General features: G+C 45.2%; 1 protein-coding gene and 1 long non-coding RNA gene across 2 annotated transcripts; both read left to right on the top strand.

Moving 5' to 3' along the window:
- The first annotated feature begins 12,768 nt into the window (after positions 1-12,768).
- Positions 12,769-13,819, top strand: LOC145790332 (uncharacterized). Its single transcript, XR_014329013.1, has 3 exons — positions 12,769-13,096; positions 13,352-13,513; positions 13,600-13,819. It is a non-coding gene; the product is annotated as an uncharacterized LOC145790332 (long non-coding RNA).
- Positions 13,820-13,834: 15 nt separating this feature from the next.
- On the top strand, positions 13,835-23,438 carry LOC145792017 (uncharacterized). The gene is made up of 4 exons (XM_082872495.1): positions 13,835-14,163; positions 14,249-14,347; positions 14,642-14,898; positions 23,399-23,438. The coding sequence occupies exons 1-4, from the start codon at positions 13,903-13,905 to the stop codon at positions 23,436-23,438; spliced, it is 657 nt and encodes a 218-aa protein (XP_082728621.1). The 5' UTR covers positions 13,835-13,902.
- Positions 23,439-25,852: the final 2,414 nt, after the last annotated feature.

Here is a 25,852-nt window from a genome sequence, read left to right on the forward strand (position 1 = left end):
TACCGGTGGAGGGTAGTGTTGATTGTTGTAGACAATGCATGATGACTAGGCAAACTAAAACTAATCAATTGGATATGTCATAGAGTATGGCGGTTGATAGAATACATTAACTTTATGTATCTGTGGATTATGCATGTGACCAATGTGTTTATATGCATTAGGCGTAGACAGCTGATAGAATACATTAATTTTATGTATTGATTGATTGCGTATGTGATTCTGTGTTTATATGCATTACTTGTGTATGGGAGGAGATGGGGGATGTACTCCACGGTTTAGGGAAGATGGGGGATGTACCTCTAAACCGGTTAATGGTTAAGGGGAGATGGGGGATGAACCCGGGGATGCAGCTCATATGCTCTCCCATCGAAGTGTTGATACAACTCATATGCTTATCTATTGAAGTGTTGAGACAGCTCATATGCTTATCTATTGGAATGTTGATACAACTCATATGTTTATCTATTGAAGTATTGATACAGCTCATATGCTTATCTATTGGAATGTTGATACAGCTCATATGCTTATCTATTGAAGTGTTGATACAGTTCATATGCTTATCAATTGGAATGTTGATACAGCTCATATGCTTATCTATTGAAGTGTTGATACAGTTCATATGCTTATCAATTGGAATGTTGATACAGCTCATATGCTTATCTATTAGAATGTTGATACAGCTCATATGCTTATCTGTTGTAGTATTGAATATAACTCATATGCTTATTTGTTGAAGTATTGATATAGCTCATATGCTTGTTTGTTGTGGTAGTGATATAGCTCATATGCTTATCTATTGAAAAGTTTGTTTGATTTGATATAGCACTAAAATGTATGTCATCATCGTTTGTGAAGTATGGAAGTAGTTTATGTGTTATTGGTACAACACCAAAATGTGTATCCACCTCAAATTTCGAAAATGTTCTAGTGATGAACTATAATCCCATCAAATGTTTTGGCCAGAGTATTGAACCTTGTTTTCAAACCCAAAGTTGAATAAGAGATGGAAGGTGAATTGTAACCTAGACTTAACCGTCATGAAATTGTAATAAGATGTAAATGGACGTGTTAGTGTTGACCATCTATCAGTTGCTAATTTCTTAGTCATTGTTCATAGTTGGTTTAGTATATTTCTACTGGGTTGTGGCTCACCCTATATGGGAACATCATTTTCAGGTACATGTAGCATGCCACCTCCAAGGACATAGCTTGGGAGGCTAGAGACGGACAGACTTTTGTTGTCTTATTTCCTTTTGGATGTATTACGTGTAAATTCAAGCCAAGGGCTTAATGTGCATTTGAGTTAGTACTCTATTTTCTGTAACCAAGCGTTGACTTGGAAAGCTGTAAGCCCGTAGGGCATTTATTATTGTTGTTAACTTGTAATGCTACTGTAAGGACTACTCTGATGAATTGAAGAATGTGGATCTTTTGTATATAAATGTAGGTTTATATTGTTGGGTTTAATGTCATTATTTCGAGGGCGTTACAACTTGGTATCAGAGCGTGCCAGGTTCGAATACTTTGGGTACGTGGGAAGTGATTAGTATCACAATGGGTTTGTCTCGCTTGTTAGAGACTTAGACGTAATGTTATGTACTTATGTGATAACATGTTTATGTGATTATTTGGGTATGGAATGTAGTTTCTTGGATGTTGATTGGACCCTTGGGTTTCTGGGAGTCCTGTTGGAAAGGCACTTGATCAATGCTGTTTCTGACCGGAACTCTAGTAACGCCTCGGGACTATCATTATCCGGAAATGAAATTCGTAAGTGCTTATGTGTTTATGTGATTACGTGGAGTGAATTACAGTTGTCCATGTGTTAGGACGTGAGTGTTTAGCTTCGGCACATGTATGAGTGTGCTAACGTGTCTCTGTTACTTTTACTAGGATGCCTAGGCGAGGAAGTTGCGATTTCCCTCCTTCCGCTCAGGAAGAGTTGCGGAAACAGTTTGTGGAGTTACGCCAAGGTACTACACCTTTGGTGCGGTTCAAAAGATGGTTTGCTAACCTGTCGAGGTTTGCTCCAGAATTGGTGGAGACGGAGGACTTGCGTTGTTACGAGTTTGAAAGTAAGCTGCGTGACGACATTCGTGTAAGGATAGCGGGGTCTTGGTATAAAACATATAGTGTGCTTGTTGAGGCAGCTACCCATGTAAAGGTTGCGGTGCTAGCAATGGGGCAGAGTGGGGAGGGAGCCATCTCGGCAACTCCCGTGACTCAGGGTGTTGGTAGGCCTTTTAAGAGGCAAAGGGTTTTAAACCCGCAACAGGGAGGTCGGGCTAGAACTACCCTTCCAGTGTCGGATTTGGGTTCGGGAGAAAGTAAGCAGAGAGGCGTCATTTGTTTCAGACATGGTCTGCTGGGCCACAAGGTTTCGGTTTGCCCACAGAAGAAGGGGGCAGGGTTAGCAGTTCAACCAGTAGTTGTACCACTAGGATCATCTAACCAGCTGGGTTTTGGACCGATCAAATGCTCAGTGGGGAGGCAGTTGTTGGGGTCTTCATCAGCCCAGATTCTGAACCAGTCTCGTGCTCAGGCACCGCCTACTTGTTGGATGTGTAACCAGCCAGGTCATATTCGACGTTTTTGTACTCAGCCGAGGGCTTCTTTAAGGGTTTTGCAACCTAGCCAGGCTCAGTTTCATTCGACTGGGCAGGAACAGTATCGTTTTGGGGGACTAGCAGGCCAGATTGTGAGGGCCTCAGTAGAGTCGAGTTCCCAAGCCCCAGTTGGGGAAGTTTGTAGTTGTTCCAGGTGTGGACAGAGGGGGCACATCAGTAGTTCTTGTCCGTGGTTAGTAAGCTCGTAGGTTGTCTTGTGTTTGGAGATGACCAATTTTGGCGGTCCAGTGAGGGACGGCAGTGGTGGTAATACCGAGGGGTTGGTTTCGTTTTGGCTAATCCGTTTTGTAATCATTGGGTTCTGTTGTGTAACCAATGTGTTTTGGGAACGTTAAAACATCTAAACTGTTTGTCTATCTATATACATATGCTTGTTTTGTTAATCTCCTTGGATTGGGTGGATTGGAACATGTTGTAGCTCTAAAGTTTTATTAATGTGATAAGTTGCTGTAAGACCATAAAATCTTTGATAATAATGCATTCTTATGCGTGTGATTTAGTTTTGGGAAAAATGAGGGCTGATGAACCATGTTTTCGAATTCAAAAGGATTACTGAGGGATGCGTAGCTTAATCAGAATTACATGGGGGTATGGGTGTTGGCATCGGGGAGCGATGTGTTGTGAGTAGCTGGTACTATATCTCGGGCTGTAGTATAATGGGTGTTTCCCTAAGTTTTCAAATTCCTTTATTTGGATCGAATGTGATAGGTTCGTACCTTAGCACTGGTCAAGTCAGAGGATGTTATCAGAAGGGGTAATTGGGTATATAGCCCGTGGTTAGAGTGTGACCCGTGGATGGAGTCACAGTGGTGTGGCGTTTGCGGATGAAGATGTGGGTTAATGACGAGGGAGGCGAGGACTTTTACTCCTCTGGAAAGTTAGAAGAGTGAATCTTTGAAAGCCTTGTCGGCGACTTGTAACGGTGTCGGGGTTTGGTTCATGTTGGTTGCCTAGCGGTAGTTTTGACTAGTGGTTTAGCACGGAGGCCGGGCCTCTTGATGGTACTCTCGAGATGAGTGACTAGTAAGATGTAGAGTAACGAGTGGACCCTATGAGTTATTGTGGGATTCAGTGTGGGAGTAAGAGGGCTTGCAAAATAAGGAGGTTTTGCCTAGTACGGTTGATTGTGTTAGATGTGATGGTTTCGAGAGTTGCGCGGTGTTGGCAAGACTATGTGAGAATGTTCGAGGGAATATAAGATTTGTATCTCGAGTTAGTGGGATTGGTACCTGTATGTTGGTTTGTGTTTTGGGTCTTGCTAGTCAGTGAGTCCGTGGTGACCCCATCGGTTGTACAGGGGTAGTGTTCGTATTGTGATTGGTTATCAATTGTTGGGTTTAGGTTATGAGTGGATGCTGGTAGCATTCTTTGAAGGAAGAGCAGTTTGTGTTCTAAAGTAATGAGTATAGCGTGGGTCAAAGTGGTCCTTCGTGTTTGGGTTGTTGTGATTGAGGTTGACCATGTCGGTCTTCGGTCAAAGAAGTGAGCAGACTTGCTAGATAGCCATGGCGGGGAATGGTGATTCCCTTGGGCGCAGTGTTGATGTGGTTCAATCTTAAGAGATCTGGTGAGATCCCAAAATTTATGGTTTGTGTAGGGAACTCCGTGTTTGGGGTTAGTGGTTTGAGTGGCACACCAGTGTGTGGATTACTGAGTGTAGAGTTTATTGAGTTGATTAGTCAGCTTGTCGGTATCGGGTTTTGGGTTGGCATTGGTCACCTTGAGTTTTAGTCTTGTTTGTTGTAGACTTTGTATGTTGATTAGGGAAAACTGAAACTAATTGTAACAGCGCCCGCGTGGGAGGCCTCGTGCTACAGTTCGGACTCAATTTGTGTCACGGTTCTTAATCTAAACCAAAGAGTCCAAATCTGGCAAATCGTTTTGAGAAACAGATTTTTGAAAAAGTAGTGCCAAACATGGACTGCTTTGCCAGATACAGAGTCGCCACCTAAATATTTTAAAATGGGGGAATTTAGGAAACCCTGACTCGGTGCCGAAGGCCACGTGTCCGTCATCACCGGAGTTGTCTCGGCTCGGGAGCTTGGGTACGATCGGGGAAGGTCAGCTATGAGCACCCCCTTTCGCCCGGTCCGAAGACCGGCCTCTACTAACCGTGATATCCGTTTTTGAAAACTTTACGTGTTCTTATTCCATTTATTAGCCTAGAATTACTATGTTATGCGCACAGCAAACAAGTATAGACTAGATTGCCTAATTTGGAAATAAACATTGCATATCCGTTTGGTTTGAAAATGCTTTGGAATTTGCTACTCGCAAGTAGGCTAAAATACAGATTTCAACGAGTTTTTCCAACTCAAACAACCCAACCTTCACCCACAGGCATTCAAAACAGTTTAACACATAAGCATCTAGCCACATGTTAAGCATGCTGTCATGGCAACATTCACACTCATGCGATATGCTAAAGCATTAAAATACTTACATAGTACTCCATGCCAAAACCAAGAACTTGTTAGCAAACATGCATGATCCAAGTCCATGTTAAGTGCCTAATGCATCGCATACAAAATGTCGCTAAGATAGGCTCGGCTAATCCTAAACATGTCATGTGAAAATGCACAATTAACACATATTCAATTTTTGAATTGAAGTACTGATGCAGTTAGCGTGATGTACCGAGCCTAATGCATGCAATACAAATGCATGGATGCACACATGCATAGCATAAGGTATGCTAAATTAAACGTGCCCTAATACTAACCATTAAAGCGGGTAAGTAAAAGGGAAGAAAGAAGTGGGGTTGGAAGACATACACACCACCCACACACACTTATTACAGATTTACCCTCACTCGGAGGGACTGGATAAATATTACAAATTAATTAACTACGCGAGCTAATTAACATTACAAATTAACTAATTTAATCAACAAATTGAATAAATTAAATAAAGCGGGAAAACGCCTCGGGAGGCGCGCCACCATGCGCAAGCTGCCTCTGTTTTCCTTCCTTTCTTCCTCTGGAGGTTGTCAAAACCTCAGGACTACATCCTTGGACAGAGGGGATCATCACCGGCTAGATGAAATTTCCACCGGCAGTGTTGTATGGCCATCGGCACAAAGTTGAAGCTGTCGGCAGAGAAAATTGTGCCGGTCGGCACATTAAACTGCCGGTCGGCAGAGTATTCCTGCTGAACCTGCAACTCACAGCAACAGAGGGCAAAACAAGGCATGGCAGCATATTTCAAGGCATGTATGCACCAAACATGTCTCTTATCATTGTAATGACTCAAAGGGACATGTGCCTCGGTTCTCGGACCACCAATCACGCATCTCCATGCATGATGGCCCAAGGAACCAAGTATGCAACTTTGATTTCAAATGCATGCAAACCAATCAAACAAATTAGGCCCTATTCCTATCACCAATTCAAGGAACAAGGCGTGCATGCAAAATGCAATGCAACCTAGGCATACAAGCTAGGAATGCAACATGGCATGGCAATTAACTCATGCAAGCATACAAGCATGCATATGGCAATACAAATGAGTGCAAAGATGGACTTAAACATGAATTAGGCAGCTCTAAAATAGGCCTAAAACAGTAGCCATTGTGCTAAAAGGTGAGGGCTAAATGGCATGCACACACACATGCACATAAGGACCAACACTTAAGCATAAATCAAACAACATTCAAGCACACTTGAAAGAAGGAAACATGGACAAGTTAGCATGCAACATGAGTATTGAAATCATGTTAGGATGGTGCCAAACCAAGCAACAAAATCAAGCCAAAACATGCAACAAATAGTCCAAGTGTTCAAAGCAAATCAATAAGGCATTGAACTACACTTAACATGACCAAACATGGCATGCATAGAAGGACCAAAATCAGAGGTTTAGCATGTTAAAACAAAGCTAAAGGACTACTTAGATGGCATCTAAATGGCCCAAATACAAAGGCATGCACCATGGTCAAAACATGGAGCATTGCAACACATGCTTTCAAAGCATTAAAGAGACATGCAAGGCAATCCAACAAGCATGGAAATGGGACTGAAATAGCATGTAGAATGATCCCAAATCACCAAAACAATGCAAAGATGGCATGCTACACATGCACATACTCAAGGCCAACAAGCCCAAATACAAATGAGCTATATAATGCATGCAAAGATCAACCCAAACGATTATAGACAGAGCTAAAACATGGCAAAATAAGCACATAAACTTCACAAATGCAAGCCTAAAACATGCTCCAACTAAGGCTAACAACCTAAGGCACATTAAGGCATAAACATGGCATTACAAGGCAACTATGCTAAACATGCATGGAGTTCCAAAACCAACTTTAAATCATGTTATATCATGGATATATAAGCATGAAAAACAAACCAAACATGCTCAACACACACTCAAGCATAGGCTTCCTTAAGAGGCCAAAATATGCCCTTTTCAAGGACAACAAGGAGAGGGGGTGGCCCTCTCCTTCTTGGGACTTCAAAGCATCATCTTCACCACTGAAATCCCTCAAGATTTCAGTGGTGAAGAGACCTCAACACCAAAATCCCGGAGCTAGCACAAAATGGCTCAAAATGAGGCCTTTTGAGGCCTAAGGGTGGTCAACAACCCTCAAACAACAAAACACTCTTAATAAACAATAAAGAGGGCTTAAAATAGAACTTTTTTATGTTATACAATAATCACAAAAACAGCTCTAAGACTAGTAGAAAATTGATGCAAAAAAGGGGGAAAAATGGACTAGTTTCTCACCCTTGATGCCTTCTTCAACAAAGATGCTCCAATGGCCTCCTTGAGCTTGAATCCAAGACCAAAACTTCAAAACACACTCTTTAGAACCTCAGCTCCAAGAGGAAGGTGAAACACTAGGTGTTTGTGTGCAATAATGAGACACAAAACACCTAGTATGCAAAATGAGAGGAAAGGAGAGATAGGTTGTGTATGTCTAACCCTAACCCTAGAAAACCAGAGCTCTCCTCTGTCTTCTCTCCTCAAAAATGTCTAAAGGCTTCTCTCCTTTGCCTTAGAGAGAGCTTCTCTCTATATGCCTCTTGTAAAGCTTACAAGACAAGCTTTGCAAGAGGGAGATCCCTCCATACACGTGTATGGAGGGGAGCAAAAGCAATACAGCTGTCCAAAAATATCTGCAAAAGCAGATGAACAGCAATCGGCCGGCAAAAAATGCTATCTTGGCCAAACAAAGTGCCGACCGGCACAAAATAGTGCGGACCGGCAACAAAGAGTGCCGGCCGGCAAACTATATTGCCGGTGGCAGCAAAAACCAGCCGGTGGCATCTAGCCACTGCCGGTGATGGGTGGGGATGGTCTACAAGCCCCACCCTGCCCCTCTAAGGCAAGATGCAAGTGTTTGGTGCAAAACCAGACACTTAACGGTCGAGTTCGGAGATCCTGTGGCAAGGCGCGCGAGCCGAGGCCTCCGGGAACTCCAAACGAGCACAAACATGGATAATCACCGAGTGTTCAAACGGTGACGTCCAAGTCTTGAGGACGGTCAAAAATGGGGTGTCTACAGTTGCCCCTCTTTGACAGAACTCGAAAGTCATAACAATGACGGGAGTGAATGTCAAAGCCCAGAGACGACCCATTTTTGACAAGGCCGAAGACTCAGACAAACATGCAATACAAATAAGGTATGCGCCCGGAGGCAGGGGCAAAATGCAAGACAATGCACAGAGCCGAGCATAACTTATGATCATGCAAAGAAAGCTGTAATGAAGCAAACATGCAACAATTTTAAGCTATCATACCAAACTACACTACAATGCAGAAAGGATGTAAGAGAATTATGGAATTCTCAATATGTCTCACTCGGGAGATACAATACCTGTCCGGTTCGTCTGGTTGCACCAGCTTCAAATGAACCGTACATACAATATCGTGCCTGAAAAGAAAACAAACTTAACAGGTACAATATTGTTAGCAACATGCATGACAATGCAAAATGGATGCAAGACGACATGCAATATATACAAAACAATGTATAAACAATGCAAATGAAGATGCAATGTATTTGAAACAATGCAAGCTACATGCAAAGCATTTGAATCGTGATCCAATCACGAACGGTTCGAAACCACACCTATGTCAAATAGATTGATGGAGGTAACAAGTCTGTCTACCATAGAACGGTCAACTGAACTATGAGTATTGTAGACAGACGCAAGAACAAGTATTGGGTGGAATCGACATAGGTGGGGAAACGACCCGCTGGAGAAAGGACTACGATCCTAATGCCGGATGCAAAAATTACACTACAATGTAATACATGAATATGGCACGCAGGCCAAACCAAATCTTGCCTAGGAAAGGCATGCATACATACAAGCCATGTGTAACACAGAAAAGGTGCCGCAACCCTCAACCAACATATCAACGTGGAATCGGCGCGATACACATACAGAACTGTGTTTTAACATGAAAAGTAAGGGCACATACCGGACCAAGCTCAACCTGGAAAGGCGCAAGCCATAGATGGAAGGCGATGCAATGAATGCATGCAATCTGCAATGCAATATCTACAAATATGCAATGGAATGGATATGGATACAATGGATATGGCACGCAAGCCAAACCAAATCTTGCCTAGGAAAGGCATGCATACATACGAGCCATGTGTAACACAGAAAAGGTGCCGCAACCCTTAACCAACATATCAACGTGGAATCGGCGCGATACACATACAGAACTGTGTTTTAACATGAAAAGTAAGGACACATACCGGACCAAGCTCAACCTGGAAAGGCGCAAGCCATAGGCGGAAGGTGATGCAATGAATGCATGCAAACTACAATGCAAATGCATGACAATGCACTATGATGCAATGACTATGATTGCAACTTTCCCTATCTTACCAACAGCGTGATATACTAGGTTGGTTCAGTATCCAGAACTGAGGCGTAGACATGCCGTCTCAACCTATGGGGCTTCCATACAGATTTCAAGCCGAGGGTAAACCTCTGGGTATTTAAACCAGACTTTAGTCTCGGAACTCCCGAACCTTTGCGTTCTAGGCATAAGCCGTTCGAACTCTAGTTTCCACCGTCCCAGTTGGTCTTCTAGGAACTCATCGCAAGCACAGACTGGTGGCTTTACCAGACCACCGAAAAGTCGTTCGGGCACGACAAACACCGAAGGAATTGCACCTTCAGAGGATTTAAGGTCTCCTAGACCGGAATGCAAAATGTATGCATGACAATGCATGTTTTTGTTTGTTTTTTTGTTTTTGAGATGCAAATGATGTATGAAATGCACGTTGCATGGAATGCGCGACAACACGCTGCTCTCGAAGTGTACGACAATGCGAACACTAAAGGTCTTACATCTTCCAAGGATTTAAGGTCTCCTAGACCGTACGTGTTTAAGGTCTCGCCAGACCATGCGTGTTTAAGGTCTCGCCAGACCGTACGTGTTTAAGGTCTCGCCAGACCATAAAAAAAAACCTGTGCGGTTCGTCTGGTCGCTCCAGCCTCAAATGAACCGTACATACAATACCGTTCCTGAAAAGAAAACAAACTTAACAGGTACAATATTGTTAGCAATATGCATGACAATGCAAGAATGAGGCACGCACGCCGTATGGAACGTAAGTTGATGCAAATGAACTCATATGCCGAAATAGAAACAACGTGCACATCAATGCACCGGAGGTTTCGCATCTCCCAGGGATTTAAGGTCTCCTAGACCGTACGTGTTTAAGGTCTTGCCAGACCGTGCGTGTTTAAGGTCTCGCCAGACCGTTGTATTGCACGACGGTATGATGCGCAAAATAGCGCAATGCGTTAGGCAACGCGAGTGCACAGGACAGTGCGATGGAATGCATGCAAAATGCAATGAGATGCGCAAAACAGCGCGAAATTGAAATGCACAAAACAGTGCAATGCGCAGAACAGCGTGAGGTTTTGAAATGCACAAAACAGTGCGATACGCAGAACAGCGCGAACAAAACAATGCACAAAATAGTGCGATGCGCAGAACAGCGCGAACAACTTTGAAATGCACAAAACATTGCGATGCGCAGAACAGCGCGAACAATACAATGCACAAAACAGTGCGATGCGCAGAACAGCGCGAACAACTTTGAAATGCACAAAACAGTGCGATGCGCAGAACAGCGCGAACAAAATACAATGCACTAACAAGTGCAAGTAAGGTGCGCAAGATAGCGCGAACAAATGCAATGCACAAAATAGTGCGATGCCAAGTGTGACGTGCATGCCACACGGAGTGTAAATGGGCTTGAATGCGCAACAACACACGTATTCCGGAATGCATGACAATGCAAGGAATGGAAATGCAATGATGATGCATGAGAAATGTGCACGACAATGCAAAGGGGTGCGTGTTGCAACGCATGTAACACGTGCACGACCATGCAAATGTGCGGCGCACGACAGTGCGATGTAATGTACCAAAGTAGTGTGATGAACTTGTGCAACAAACATGGGGCAACCTTTGAATTCAAAAGGATACAAAAAGGATACACCTTGCACGAATTCGAGTGCCACGCACTGGAGACACGGCCCGAAGTCAAAACGGAGGCCGGTTGAGCGTCGGAGATGCACTTTCTTGCACTTTCTTCAGCTATAAAGACCCAAAACAGCTCAAATGGCCTAAACAAGGCTGTGGGAACCCCACCGGCCGAAAGATGAGGCCACCGGCTGGCCATCGGCACAAAAACAATTCCATCGGCACAAAAAAGTGCCGACCGGCACAAAAAAGTGCCGACCGGCAAACAGTTGCTGGTGCGGGGCAGTTTTGTCTTTCCACCTCGAGTGTTATAAAATAGGGCTTCATGCCCTATTTTCTCACTTCTCCACCGCCGAAAACCTTTGCTCTCTCTCTCTAGAGTGCTTCTCTCTCATTTTTCGCCCGTTTCTTCGCGTTCTACGCCCGTTTCGTCGTCGGATTCGCGATCCTCTTCGCGTTTCGGACATTTTCCACCGATCACATTCTCGTTTCGGTGCCTCGTTCGGCGTTCTCGCCTTCTCGGGGTTTGTTCCCCTCACTTTCCTCTTCATTTCCGTGCCTCTTCACATTCCGGCCTTCCCGGCCATTTCCGACCCTCTCGGGAGTTGACTTTTCAGTTGACTCTTCATATTCCGGCTCGGTTTTCCTTTTCCGGCCATTTTCACACCATTCTCTACATGGCGGACGACATTCCACGTGGCGGGACTCCCCCGGACCACGAGATGGATCCCGGGGTCGAGCTCTTACCACTGAGCGAGCGCCCGTTCGACCCGGCGACCTACCGGCCGGCGATCCACGTTCTGCCCCCCGACGGCCTGCGTCAGTTCCGGAGCTTTGAGAGGTACGCGGCGCCTGAGCTACTACTACGCGAGCCTACCTCCCACCTTTCATTCGGCACTCCCGAGGTAACTCTTCATCTTCTTCTTTACTTTCTGCAATGTAGGATACAAAACTGCCATAGTTAGCTGTATTCTTTAATTGCTGAAATCTGATATGCCGTAGACCGTAGTTGACTGTAAACATACATACAACTGATATCTGCTTGAGACTGACACATGCACACACACTGCACTAGTCCTGAATCACCCAAACACACGGCACACACTGTATTCTACTGCATACACACTGGTACCCAGTATTTGTGTGAATCTGTCAAACTTGCATACATGCCACATCTGTTCTGAAACACTCAAACACGCTGACACAGCACACGTATTTCACTGTAAGCACACCGGCACCCGGTATTTGCCTGAATCTGACAAACTTGCATACATGCCATATCTGTCCTTTCAAAACTGCGTTTTGAATGTTGTCTTGCAATTGTCATTTTCTGTTTGTAGGAGGGTTCCCATACCATTCGCGGGTATGGGAATACTGGTGCTCGGGAGTGGTATGACGAGCTCCCTGATGCGGTCCAGCACATCGTGGACCGAGCGGGCTTCGGCACCTTCTGCCGAGGGCTCTCTAGGCTCTCCACATGCAGACCTCTCCTTGCTGCTTTGGCGGAGAGGTGGTGGGACACCACCGATTCTTTCCATTTTTCTGCTGCAGGGGACATGACGATGACCCCTTATGACTTCTCGATGCTCACAGGCATTGGGGTAGGGGGGGATCCGATCCCTTTCGACACAGACATGGATGAGTGGACCGCCGCTCAGGTCCATTTACTGGGGGAGGCGCCACCGCTAGCTCGTCCAGGCTTCGTCCGATACTCCTGGTTCGAGGCACAGTTCAGGGTCCAGCCCGTATTGGAGGAGGTGCAGATGACCCCAGAGGACGAGGAGAGGTATGCTCGCGGCTTCCTCATGTTCCTGTTCGGGACTACCATCTTCGCCGACCGGGCGAACACCGTACCTCTCTGCCTTCTCAGCGCACTGGTGGACGTCCGGGACATCTTGCACTACGATTGGGGCGGCGCTGCTCTGGCCACCCTGTACGGCTATATGAGCTCGGCTTCTCGCGGCAGCGGCCAGCTGCTTGGAGGCTACTGGCGGGCTTGGGAGGTACATTCCTTCTCCGCTTTTCATTTCTGTCTCGATATTCTCTGTACTCTGTACACTGCACACACTGCGGTCTGCTTTACACTCACTGTATATTGTACACACGGCACACACATACATTCTGCTTTACATTGACTGCACACTGCTCACACTGTACACTCTGTACACAATACACTGCACAACACACGGCTCTGCCATTTCTGCTTTATTCTGTATATCCTGCTTTATCTGATGGTCATACTGACATCTGTTTTGCAGCTGTGGGTTTATGCCTACTTTCCCAGGCTTGCTCCCGTGCCAGTTGCGGAGCCTCCTCCGGCTGTCCCGTTCTCGAGTCGCTTCGACGGGAGATGCACCCGGCGACCACGGGAGACATTTGGCTTCTTCCGCCGATATTTTGACACCATCACCCCGGCCGAGGTATGCTTTACTTTCAGTTCATTTAGCTTCGCTTTCCCACTGCATGTTTCAATAACAGTAGATAACAAACTGTCTGTCACTTTCAGATCACATGGCGGCCATGGGCCTCCTTGCCGTCGGCGATGCGGGGTCGGTTCCCTGGTGCTGAGGAGACCTCGCGTTTCCGGATTTTGCTTGAGGGTCCGGTCTGTCGGGCTTGGTACCTGGGGGAGTGTTTTCTACGCCAGACCCGCGGGTTACCTGAGCAGATAGTCCCGGCTCACCCTCCTGCAGAGATGAGGGAGACCGAGGGGCTTACCGCTGAGCAGCTGGATGATTACTCCATCGGCTGGGAGGAGGCCGGCTTTCGAGGCACTGGAGACTATCAGGAGTACGTGCGGACGTACCTGATGCGACCGTTGAGCGGCCGTCGAGGAGAGGGAGCCAGGCCTGTAGCATCGGCGGCTGGGGCCGGAGAGGGAGCAGGGGCTGGATCTCCGAGGAGGGCCCGGGTCCGTGGCAGGGGTAGAGTGCGGGGAGGACGAGGAGCTGGCTGGCCTGCCCTGCCTGCTGTACTGACTTTCCAGGGGCAGGGTGGGTCAACCTATCAGATCCCCTTCGCCCCTCCACCGGCTGGTCACGAGTTCATTGACATCCCCGACTTACCGCCGGTATGTTCTACTGCATTTCGTACAGTTATTCATTTCAGTTTACTTGATATTCCACAGAATACTAATACATCTGATACCTTTGCAGGCTTCTTCTGAGTACACCCGTCAGTCGTTGGCGATGAATGCCTCGATGATGTGGATGCTCCAGCGGACATTTGACCTCTTGGCCGTCTACAGCATACCGGTATGTCCTTCTGACACTGGCCTCAAACCATTCATTCACTGCTTTACATAATCTGATGCACGGCACAACACCTGATACACTGATCTCACAGTATCTGAACACTGCATACACTGCATTCTGCACTGCACTCTGTACTGATAAACTGCTCACGGCATTCTCATACTGTACTCATATACTGCATTCTGCACTGATAAACTGCTCACGGCATTCATACATTGTACTCACACACTGCATTCTGCATTGCTAAACTGCTCACGGTATACTGATGCATTTCCCTTTTCGTGAACTTTTCAGCCTCCTTTCCAGATTCCCATGGCAGGAGGTGCTCCAGCTAGACCTGCTGTCCCTGCTCGGGAGAGAGATGAGGAGGGCAGGATATTTCCCCGTACCAGGGGAGGGCGTACTCACGTCGGGAGTAGCTCGCGAGCTCCAGTCCCGGACGATGACGACGACGAGGAGTCAGAGGCGGAGGGAGGGTCATCGGAGGAGGAGACCGGAGGCGATTCTAGCTCGGGCTCTGACGACGACGCTGATGATGCTCCTGGACCCTCGTCCAGGAAGAGGACTAGGACGGACTGACAGCCCTTGGAGTGCTCGGCACAGATGCAGATTTTTGCTATCTTTTCTTTCTTTCTTTGTACTTTTCTTTTTGGTTGGTAGATAGATTACCTTGTACTGCCGCAGGCAGATTTTTGTTTCCAAAACTTGTACATTTGAAAAGCTAAGTAAATGAAACAGACTTTTTATCTGAAAAAGTGTTTACATTTACACATTTCATCCATTGCATCGCATCTCATCATGTTACACCTCAATGTAAACGAAATTGATTGGTTATCTGAAAATTGAACACTTGCACTGTAATAATCAGATAACTTAAACAGCCAACAGCCAAAACAACCCAAGCAACCCACTGCCTGATTCTTGAACACACAGCCCTTACTCTGTTGGGGATTAATCTGCATACAGTCCATAACACAGCATTCGGTTCATTCTGCACACAGCAAATTCTGAACAAACGGCCCAATCTGTCAGGACGGACCTCAAAAGTGGAACCGGTTGGAGTCGAAACACGCTCAAATGTAGAGAATGGCACTGCATTCTGAGCATAAGCGATTTTCGAAATCGAATGAGGGTTTTTCAGACCGGGATATCGAGCCTACAACTGAACACAGCGGGGAGGACTCAAACGAAGAGGTACACGACCTAAACACAACGAGACACGCTCGGGAGAGACTCAAAACAAAAGACGAGACCGTCAAATGAAAGAGACATGACACACAGACGCGTAAACGAAGATGGGAGACCTCGGACCACGAGGAGCCAGTTCAATCTGGGTATTGTTTCCCACCCTTTCTCATTTGTGATTCTCGCATCACTCGACTCTCAAGCTCGGATTTTCTCTCAAAACCCTTTTCCTCACTTTTCTCTCAACTTACACCTCTCTATTCTTCAATCTCTCATTTTTCATCCCTCCCCGGGGTGAATGATGGATGAATAGGAAGTTGTGGGTTCATGCTCAACATCGTTAGCTCACAGCTATTTCTTCTGACGGGTAGAGCGCTCTTCTGGCAAGTACGTCGATGACCGGGGTAAGACAGAACGCCTGGCTCAACTATGCCCCTAGTTCATCATTTTAACCATTTTTTCGTTTTTGCTTTCTAACAAAACGGTTTTGATCAAAATGAGAGTCGAATTAACGTACTTGTTCAATTTTTGATTTGAAAAGCGTGCGAGTCAGGCCGCAAGCACTGAAAATTTTCCTTTTTTGGGTCCAAGACAATGGTCCAGTTTTGGAAAATGGAATAGTTTTCGAGAAAATAGTCAACCTTAGTAAAAATTTTCAAAAACTATTTTTCAAACAGCTGATGCTTAACAAGCATGGAACTTACTCTTCGAGATGCGCAACCTTGGTTCGGAGGCAATGGAAAATTGCCCCTGGTTTGAAGGGAGTGGGAGGCAACGGAAAGTTGCCCCTAGTTTGAATGGCGTCTCACGACGGCTCGTGGCAACGGAAAGTTGCCCCTTGTTTGGGATGGTGCCGCAGCAATCCGCAGACAGTCTTCATTGGCGGTGGCCGAACTCTCAGACTCAGCGATGACGAAGACGGTCACAACACATATATGGACACAGTCGCCTTGGGAGCGTTGGCGACTGGACTTTGGAATCAAATTGAAACCATTGCATGGACTGAGATGCTTATGAAAGCGTTGGGGGCTGGACTTCATGATGAAGTTGCCTACGTATCCCAAACATGGGAATCAAGCCTCACGTAGTTCCGGTTAAGGTCCACTCGGGTATTTTAACCTTCACTTTTTTAGGCTCTCACTTTTGCCAAGGCGCCCAATGCGGGTTTTCGACCTTGCGAGCTTCTTTTCATTTTCTATTTCTTTTTCTCTTTCTTTTTTTTCTTTCTTTTTTCTCAATCTTTCTTTTTGTATTTTTCTCTTTTTTTTGTATTTTTCTCTTGCTCTAACTTTTGCCTGGGCCGCCCTTCCGGGTTTTCGGCCCAGCGAGCCTCTCAAAGGGTAAAAGTGTAGCAAATCCATGCCAAATGGTTTTTTGAAATTGAAGCCTCTCTGTGTCTAGGAGAACGGCTGTTGCATTGATTTGCGGAGAATCCATCAGGGCTACTCTACGAGCTTCTTCCGGCGAGATCTACTCCTTCTGATTCGGCCTTGATGCTTCTTGATCGAAAGCTACCTCAAAACTGGCCACACGGGCCTTTCATGGCGTTTGTCCGTTGAACTTTCTGAACGTTCTGAACGGGTTCAAACTCGGAAAACAAATAGGTTGAATCTTGAGGTTGAGAGCGATCCTAGGCTGCGCGACCTCAAGAGGGATTCCACACAAGTCTTCGCCGGGCCGCGTAAAACATTTGTTTTTGAAAGTTTTTAAGAAAGCGACGAATTGCTCGCGCCGAAGATAGTGCGGAACCAATCTGGATCAGGCCAGGGTCCTTCTCAGTACTCACGCCGACAAGCATGATTTCATTCATAAAAAGGCTTAGCACGCCTCTCTTTCTCTCGAAATGATCAAAATTTTGCAAAACCCGAGGAATTCCTTCCTCTTCGTTTTCATCACCGCAGTGTTCAAAAGTTTGTTTTTTTTGAAAAAAATTTAGGTTAATGCAATGAGTTTGGGCACACAGGAGAGCGGGCGAGATGTACTGTCAGCCCATTCAAATTCTCTGGTCCTTATGCTGAAAGCAAGCATGAAGGTTGAGATAGCAACAGCTGTTTCAATCGGCTCTGTTGGTGCAACTGGCCCCTCGGCAGAAACAGACTCAAGACAAAAACAGATAATAATTACAAAACAAAGTAGTGTTCGAGGCAACAACCCCAGAATCACCAGGTATTATATACAACGGGGACTGACTCGATACAACCAGACAGACCCTTAAGCAAAAAAAGACTGACTCAAGACAAAGAGACAGACTCAAAAACAAAAGACTGACTCGACATCCGAGCCAGGATTTACAAAACTCGGTCTCACCGATGCTCAAAAATGCGTGCCAGACGCTTCATCAAAAAAATGTACCAAATGTTGCCCGCAGGCGGTCCACTTTACATACTCGCAGTATCTGAGCCCTCGAAATCCAGCAACTGAGTGGTGACGGGCTTGCCTGAGGTGGGTGGTAGGATAACCTTTTTATCAATCAAATCCTGCACTTCATGACGAAGGCGGGAACATCCATCGGTACTGTGACCGGACTGTTGATGGTACGCGCAGTACAAGGTAGCATCATGAGTGGCGGGGAGATTCTTCGGGAGTGGCCGGGACTCCAAAGGCTTAAGATGCCCATTTTTCGCCAATATCAGCAATGCCCTAGACAAAGGCATGTGGAGGTCGTGAAAGACCCTGCGCCCTCGGGGCAGGTACTTTGTATTTTGAGGATTCTTGCCAGATGCGCTGGCGAAAGGATCAGCTGGCGCTGCCTTGGCTTTTTGAACCTTCCCCGGTGCAGGGTTGGGAGCTACTGGAATTGTCTGGGCATGACGGGGCCCATCCCGGTTTTCTGTCTGGCTTGAACTGCCCTTGGTTGGAGCAGGGAAAGCATCATCTACAGCTTTGGTCACTATTGCAGATGTTTGTTGCTTGTTCATCCCTCTGGCCTTCAAAGCCTCGACTGCCCACAGCAGTTGCTCAATGGGGTCGGCGTCTATCTTTGCCTTGTCCTTTCCTTTGGCCTCAGCCTGATCAAGGGTCTGGGTTGGTGTTGGCATGTCGTGGCTATAGCCGGAAGCCACCTCTGGTTGGCTGAGCTCTGTCACAATCCGCCCCAGTAGCGGGGGCTCCTGTGGTACAAAATTCCCGGCATACGGTGCCGCTGGCGGTGAAGCCGACATTCCATAGGCGAGGTCTACCATAGACCTTTGGAGATCGCCTATCATCCCCATCAATTCGAAGGTGGTGGGCTCACGAGCCTGGTATAACTGGGGAGCCCAGACTGGGTGCACAACGGGCATCCTGGGCGGGTGTGACATACTGATGCTGGCTTCACTTTGCGGAGCGGTTCCCTGCTCCGATACAGCTGCCATAACCACAATTTCTTCTGAACTTTGTGCCGCCATAAATCCTGCCTCAGCAAAGGGAGACACTGGTTGTTCTGTATCAACTCTACAACTCTCTGAACTGAAAGAGAAACAGACAGCATTTCAGCCCAAACTGATCAAACACGGGTGTAGCCAAACAATTGTACCCTACTGTTGATCACTGTTCCCAGAAGTCACTGTTCCCGAAAACTGAACCGATACCCGCGGATAACTGATTCTCACAACTGATACTGATACTGGTGTCCCCAGGTTTGATACTCAAACTTGCAAACTGACATGTGCGTTCCTGTAGAGCAACACTCTAAAAGCACATAACAAGTAAAGAGAACAAAACACCCCTATGTTGGGGTAGGGTTTCCCTGTCCTATTTTGTCAGGAACTAGGGTTTCACTACGCACACAGCGGTTTCAAACAACTTAGCATCGGGTAAGCAACCTGTCCTAGTTTGGAATGGTCACTACGGATCCGAATATGCACTAGGTCGAATGGTCAAAAAGGGGTGCCCTGGTAAAACCGGGGTTTGTGTTCCCATACTGTCAGAGCCCATAGCCGGTCAGCCTTATGGACATGCCTTGACAAGACAAGCCTTCGGCAAACCGTTCAGGAATGGCAGATGGCAAACACTGTGTTCCTAGGCGCACCAATGCACATGCAATGCAAAGAAACACATAAATGAAGTCAAAATAGGATATCACGAGTTCGAGTCAAACTCTCTAAAAATCCCCAGCAGAGTCGCCAGAAACTGTAACAGCGCCCGCGTGGGAGGCCTCGTGCTACAGTTCGGACTCAATTTGTGTCACGGTTCTTAATCTGAACCAAAGAGTCCAAATCTGGCAAATCGTTTTGAGAAACAGATTTTTGAAAAAGTAGTGCCAAACATGGACTGCTTTGCCAGATACAGAGTCGCCACCTAAATATTTTAAAATGGGGGAATTTAGGAAACCCTGACTCGGTGCCGAAGGCCACGTGTCCGTCATCACCGGAGTTGTCTCGGCTCGGGAGCTTGGGTACGATCGGGGAAGGTCAGCTATGAGCACCCCCTTTCGCCCGGTCCGAAGACCGGCCTCTACTAACCGTGATATCCATTTTTGAAAACTTTACGTGTTCTTATTCACATGTTAAGCATGCTGTCATGGCAACATTCACACTCATGCGATATGCTAAAGCATTAAAATACTTACATAGTACTCCATGCCAAAACCAAGAACTTGTTAGCAAACATGCATGATCCAAGTCCATGTTAAGTGCCTAATGCATCGCATACAAAATGTCGCTAAGATAGGCTCGGCTAATCCTAAACATGTCATGTGAAAATGCACAATTAACACATATTCAATTTTTGAATTGAAGTACTGATGCAGTTAGCGTGATGTACCGAGCCTAATGCATGCAATACAAATGCATGGATGCACACATGCATAGCATAAGGTATGCTAAATTAAACGTGCCCTAATACTAACCATTAAAGCGGGTAAGTAAAAGGGAAGAAAGAAGTGGGGTTGGAAGACATACACACCACCCACACACACTTATTACAGATTTACCCTCACTCGGAGGGACTGGATAAATATTACAAATTAATTAACTACGCGAGCTAATTAACATTACAAATTAACTAATTTAATCAACAAATTGAATAAATTAAATAAAGCGGGAAAACGCCTCGGGAGGCGTGCCACCATGCGCAAGCTGCCTCTGTTTTCCTTCCTTTCTTCCTCTGGAGGTTGTCAAAACCTCAGGACTACATCCTTGGACAGAGGGGATCATCACCGGCTAGATGAAATTTCCACCGGCAGTGTTGTATGGCCAACGGCACAAAGTTGAAGCTGTCGGCAGAGAAAATTGTGCCGGTCGGCACATTAAACTACCGGTCGGCAGAGTATTCCTGCTGAACCTGCAACTCACAGCAACAGAGGGCAAAACAAGGCATGGCAGCATATTTCAAGGCATGTATGCACCAAACATGTCTCTTATCATTGTAATGACTCAAAGGGACATGTGCCTCGGTTCTCGGACCACCAATCACACATCTCCATGCATGATGGCCCAAGGAACCAAGTATGCAACTTTGATTTCAAATGCATGCAAACCAATCAAACAAATTAGGCCCTATTCCTATCACCAATTCAAGGAACAAGGCGTGCATGCAAAATGCAATGCAACCTAGGCATACAAGCTAGGAATGCAACATGGCATGGCAATTAACTCATGCAAGCATACAAGCATGCATATGGCAATACAAATGAGTGCAAAGATGGACTTAAACATGAATTAGGCAGCTCTAAAATAGGCCTAAAACAGTAGCCATTGTGCTAAAAGGTGAGGGCTAAATGGCATGCACACACACATGCACATAAGGACCAACACTTAAGCATAAATCAAACAACATTCAAGCACACTTGAAAGAAGGAAACATGGACAAGTTAGCATGCAACATGAGTATTGAAATCATGTTAGGATGGTGCCAAACCAAGCAACAAAATCAAGCCAAAACATGCAACGAATAGTCCAAGTGTTCAAAGCAAATCAATAAGGCATTGAACTACACTTAACATGACCAAACATGGCATGCATAGAAGGACCAAAATCAGAGGTTTAGCATGTTAAAACAAAGCTAAAGGACTACTTAGATGGCATCTAAATGGCCCAAATACAAAGGCATGCACCATGGTCAAAACATGGAGCATTGCAACACATGCTTTCAAAGCATTAAAGAGACATGCAAGGCAATCCAACAAGCATGGAAATAGGACTGAAATAGCATGTAGAATGATCCCAAATCACCAAAACAATGCAAAGATGGCATGCTACACATGCACATACTCAAGGCCAACAAGCCCAAATACAAATGAGCTATATAATGCATGCAAAGATCAACCCAAACGACTATAGACAGAGCTAAAACATGGCAAAATAAGCACATAAACTTCACAAATGCAAGCCTAAAACATGCTCCAACTAAGGCTAACAACCTAAGGCACATTAAGGCATAAACATGGCATTACAAGGCAACTATGCTAAACATGCATGGAGTTCCAAAACCAACTTTAAATCATGTTATATCATGGATATATAAGCATGAAAAACAAACCAAACATGGTCAACACACACTCAAGCATAGGCTTCCTTAAGAGGCCAAAATATGCCCTTTTCAAGGACAACAAGGAGAGGGGGTGGCCCTCTCCTTCTTGGGACTTCAAAGCATCATCTTCACCACTGAAATCCCTCAAGATTTCAGTGGTGAAGAGACCTCAACACCAAAATCCCGGAGCTAGCACAAAATGGCTGAAAATGAGGCCTTTTGAGGCCTAAGGGTGGTCAACAACCCTCAAACAACAAAACACTCTTAATAAACAATAAAGAGGGCTTAAAATAGAACTTTTTTATGTTATACAATAATCACAAAAACAGCTCTAAGACTAGTAGAAAATTGATGCAAAAAAGGGGGAAAAATGGACTAGTTTCTCACCCTTGATGCCTTCTTCAACAAAGATGCTCCAATGGCCTCCTTGAGCTTGAATCCAAGACCAAAACTTCAAAACACACTCTTTAGAACCTCAGCTCCAAGAGGAAGGTGAAACACTAGGTGTTTGTGTGCAATAATGAGACACAAAACACCTAGTATGCAAAATGAGAGGAAAAGAGAGATAGGTTGTGTATGTCTAACCCTAACCCTAGAAAACCAGAGCTCTCCTCTGTCTTCTCTCCTCAAAAATGTCTAAAGGCTTCTCTCCTTTGCCTTAGAGAGAGCTTCTCTCTATATGCCTCTTGTAAAGCTTACAAGACAAGCTTTGCAAGAGGGAGATCCCTCCATACACGTGTATGGAGGGGAGCAAAAGCAATACAGCTGTCCAAAAATATCTGCAAAAGCAGATGAACAGCAATCGGCCGGCAAAAAATGCTATCTTGGCCAAACAAAGTGCCGACCGGCACAAAATAGTGCGGACCGGCAACAAAGAGTGCCGGCCGGCAAACTATATTGCCGGTGGCAGCAAAAACCAGCCGGTGGCATCTAGCCACTGCCGGTGATGGGTGGGGATGGTCTACAAGCCCCACCCTGCCCCTCTAAGGCAAGATGCAAGTGTTTGGTGCAAAACCAGACACTTAACGGTCGAGTTCGGAGATCCTGAGGCAAGGCGCGCGAGCCGAGGCCTCTGGGAACTCCAAACGAGCACAAACATGGATAATCACCGAGTGTTCAAACGGTGACGTCCAAGTCTTGAGGACGGTCAAAAATGGGGTGTCTACACTAATCGAACATGTTTTGTCGTTGAAGCTGACGGTAGGAATAATACATCTAGTATGTGTATTGATTGATCATTGTGAATGATTGGCTTTTTATACATTATGTATGTATGTATGATATTTGGTTTGTTATTGATACAGCACTGAGATGTGTATCATTTGTGTATTCAAGGGGGTATTGTTGAGATGAGATGTGCTCTTATACCTTATGTGCTGTTAGTACTGTTGTTATTTCTATTAACTACCATTATAGAAATGTTATATCCTGTGTCGGTTGTGGCATCACTGCGTGAGTGATGGTTGTGGTTAGAGCTGTTTTGAAAAGAAATGGAGAACAAAATTTTTCCCAGTGTTAGGGCCATCTAAGGGCATTGTTGAAGAGTTGATCTAATTCAAAGATTCTAAAGAATTCCAGATAAATCTTTTTGGCAGATGAACTGTGGATGACTCTGTGTTTTGGGTAACACCGTATTTATGAAAAATGTTTACAAAGCTTTTAAGTTTTCGAATGAAAAATGCAGGATTTATTCCGGAACGTTAACGTTGAAAATTTAAACATCTTTGGGAAATGTCTCTCGAACAAGAAAATGTTTTCGTATTATCTATTTTAAGATTTGCTTTAATCATGTTGTTGAGTAGTGACTTAGCTTGAAGCACTAGTCGATTATTGGTGAATTGTTTCGGGGGAGGTTTGGTTTGTTGAGGCTTGCGCACCTAAGGTGGTGTTGTTTAGAATGTGTTCCCTTGGTTAGTCTCTTCCTTGGTAGAGTGAGTCGGAGGTTTGTTTTGAAAGTAATTTCTTTCCTTGGGGCTCGGTTGTTGAATGCTCTGTGATCAATTGGCCTTATGTTTTGGCGCATCCTTAAATTTCGGGGACGAAATTCTTTAAGGGGGGGAGGTTATAGCGATCCCGGCTTTCCCTTTCGTGTTTAAATATAATCCGGAATTCGGTTTCGTAAGGGTGCCGTTGTCTTATCCTCTTTCCATCCCTTCCTCTTTGTGTTCGAACTTTGAGTCGTGTTGGGCAAGTTGGGAATAAGTTGGTTGTGTTTTAAAATGTAAAATCTTCGCCCAGTTTTTGGTCTCTCCGCTCGAGCTGCGCTTTTGACGCCCGAGCGGGATTCTATTGATGTCTGTCCGCTCGAGCGGGGTTGTTGGCGCTCGAGCGGGGAAATCACCCATCCAGTATTTCGTCTGCAGTGGTAGACGCTCGAGCAGAGGATTGGCCGCTCGAGCGGGAGTTTGTGTCTGATGCTCGAGCGGGGAGTTTGACGCTCGAGCGGGAACCATGTCTGTAAAAGTTTTGGGAACGTGCATCTGCCGCTCGAGCGAGGAATTGGACGCTCGAGCGGGGATCGGGGAGTTTGACGCTCGAGCGGGGAGTTTGGCCCTCGAGCGGGGTGACTTTTATATAAAGCCGAGATCCGACTTTTTTGTTCACTTTTCAACATCCTTTCTCTCTCTTACTTTTCCAAAAAGCTAGTTTGAGAGTTCCTCTCACTAAAACCCTAACTTATCTCTTAGGATTGATCTAGTAGGAGTTATTTTCTCACCTTGGGCCTTTACAAAAGTTGTGTTGATCGTCGAGGGCTATCTTTTAATCTGAAAATTTCGGGATTTGGAGCATTTCCGTTTCTTCACCTCCTTCGTTGGGTCCCATTATTTGAGGTAGGGATAACCTACTCCATCTTATGAGCTTTGTCTTTAAATTTTCGCATTTTGATATGTTGGGGGTTTGTTGGGAAATTTTGAGAAAGTTTGGGGCCTTTGTGTAATTTTACAAAAGTTGGGGTTTAAAATATATAAACCTATATGCATGATTAAGCACAGAGAAATGAGATTTATGTTGGGACATTGATGGAAATGGAACCTTAGGGTTGTTTTGTGAATTATGGTAGTTTATCCTAATTTGTTTAATTAATTAATGCATATAATTAATTGAAGAAAACGAGAAATTGAATTGAGAATGTTGAAATCGGGAATGTATAGGACTAAAGAGTGTAGTTGAACATGTTATTGCTCATCTAGTTTGAATATTGATATATTATCTATTTGTGCATTTATTTCCTACTTAGAAATAATTGTTTTGGGCTACCGGTGGAGGGTAGTGTTGATTGTTGTAGACAATGCATGATGATTAGGCAAACTAAAACTAATCAATTGGATGTGTCATAGAGTATGACGGTTGATAGAATACATTAACTTTATGTATCTGTGGATTATGCATGTGACCAATGTGTTTATATGCATTAGGTGTAGACGGCTGATAGAATACATTAATTTTATGTATTGATTGATTGCGTATGTGATTCTGTGTTTATATGCATTACTTGTGTATGGGAGGAGATGGGGGATGTACTCCACGGTTTAGGGGAAGATGGGGGATGTACCTCTAAACCGATTAATGGTTAAGTGGAGATGGGGGATGAACACGAGGATGCAGCTCATATGCTCTCCCATCGAAGTGTTGATACAGCTCATATGCTTATCTATTGAAGTGTTGATACAGCTCATATGCTTATCTATTGGAATGTTGATACAGCTCATATGTTTATCTATTGAAGTATTGATACAGCTCATATGCTTATCTATTGGAATGTTGATACAGCTCATATGCTTATATATTGATGTGTTGATACAGCTCATATGCTTATCTATTGGAATGTTGATACAGCTCATATGCTTATCTATTGGAATGTTGATACAG

Source organism: Camellia sinensis, chromosome 5, assembly GCF_055761805.1.
Source record: "Camellia sinensis isolate YWXY chromosome 5, ASM5576180v1, whole genome shotgun sequence".
Classification (NCBI taxonomy): Eukaryota; Viridiplantae; Streptophyta; class Magnoliopsida; order Ericales; family Theaceae; genus Camellia; species Camellia sinensis.